General features: G+C 28.2%; 1 protein-coding gene across 5 annotated transcripts in view; it reads left to right on the top strand.

Annotated features, from left to right (window-relative positions):
• LOC106463341 (WD repeat-containing protein 81-like) overlaps positions 1 to 1,681 on the top strand; it is a 78,598-nt gene that overhangs the window by 16,251 nt on the left and 60,666 nt on the right. For all 5 annotated transcript variants that reach the window (XM_022390816.1, XM_022390819.1, XM_022390818.1 and 2 more), the window contains exon 4: positions 1,131 to 1,269. In XM_022390816.1, coding sequence (XP_022246524.1) covers positions 1,131 to 1,269 — 139 coding nt within the window. The remainder of the gene's footprint in view (positions 1 to 1,130; positions 1,270 to 1,681) is intronic.

Here is a 1,681-nt window from a genome sequence, read left to right as displayed (position 1 = left end):
TGGACAGCAACTGCCTGTTGTAGAAGCCTACATATGTAGAGGACGATGTTTCGAAAGTTTTCCGAAACGTCATCCTCTACATTTGTAGGCTTCTACAACAGGCAGTTGCTGTCCATTTGAAACTTAAATTCATTATGTATACTCTGTCTAAACAACCTATCAAAAATCAATATTGAGATTCTTAAAAGCAAAAAAGGTAATTATTCTGACTTTTATGAAGTTAAACAGAATATACTCATTACAAAAAAAAAAAAAAAATAGTCAGGCTCAAACTTTTATAAACAATACAACTAAACTTCTAACTCAACAATATAACCTTGACCCAAGAAGTTGGGAAGAAAACAGTGAGAAAGAAAGGAAAAAACCGAACTTTCAAAGTTATCATATAATCTACTGAATAATACACCACTTCCAAACTCTCTGATTATAACTCGTAACACTTATAAGCTCTAACCAAGTTTCAAACAATACTAATATTCTACATTTTCAAGCTTCTGGCTTATCATTATTTAGTTTTCTTTACCAAATGATAAGATTACAGTTCAATGCATTATGATTATTAACTATAGACAAAACATCTAATCAACATATTTACATAGTGACTGACTTACGTATGATCATAGTTCCTTGCCAAAGACTTTAGTGCCATTCTGTGTCAGTCATTTTGTCTTACTATGAGAATAATGTTACAGTTAAATCTTACTCTGTGTAAGCTGACACCACGCATGAACAACCTCAAGAAACAGTTCAGTCAAATAACAAAATAAAAATTACATGAAATATAAACAGTATGTTGTTTTAAATTATACCTGTAATTTTGGTGATTCAAGTGCAAGTTTGACTTGTTTTGTTTTCATGGTCATCAGAAGTAAAATACGAAGTTTCACTTTTACATATAATGAATTGTAATGCTTGTAAAATTAAGTGCCACCACTGCTCTTGAACAGCAGGTTTTATAAAATATTAATTTAATATTAAGTTTAAGTATTAAACTTAATAAAACTTTGCATAAGAACTTTCTCTTGGAATATGAATAAGGGAGTTATAAAAGGTTCCTCTTGAATTTGTGGAACACTCATTTTTCAGTTCATTGTTTGTTTTTTTTATTTAATTTTTCTTTTTTCACATAGAGCTATAATCAGGCTGTACAAGATGCTATCCAGAAACTTTATGGATGTCCAATAGTTAGAACTGGTAGTTCTTTTCAGGATACTGATTTTGAAACTTCCCACCTTGAAAACTGTTCTGTACAGACTTCTAGTGAAAATGGTAATCTATTTTGTTCAAATTATTTTGAAACTATTTACAAATATTGCTGGATGATTAACTTGATTGATCAATAAAATAGATTAACTGTGACCATAAATTATATCATTTAGTGTCACATAAAATAGCAGTTGATCACTATATATTTAGATTGACTAATGTCATGAAAATAATCAACTAATGAATATTAGTGTTTTCAGTTATTACTAGTTTTGATTATTCCAACTATCCAACTAATTTGGATATTTCCATTTTTTTTTTGTTATTGTTTCTGCAGTATTAAATATCTGTTCTTTTCTTGAGTAATATAGATATTTTCAATATATATATTTTTTCTGTTTGATAAATTGTATATATTATATGTTTGACACTGGTGGACATTACAAGAATATGATTTATTTTATATATATATATA

Source organism: Limulus polyphemus, unplaced genomic scaffold, assembly GCF_000517525.1.
Source record: "Limulus polyphemus unplaced genomic scaffold, Limulus_polyphemus-2.1.2 Scaffold1382, whole genome shotgun sequence".
Taxonomy (NCBI): domain Eukaryota; kingdom Metazoa; phylum Arthropoda; class Merostomata; order Xiphosura; family Limulidae; genus Limulus; species Limulus polyphemus.
This window is presented reverse-complemented; position numbering and strand designations above follow the sequence as displayed.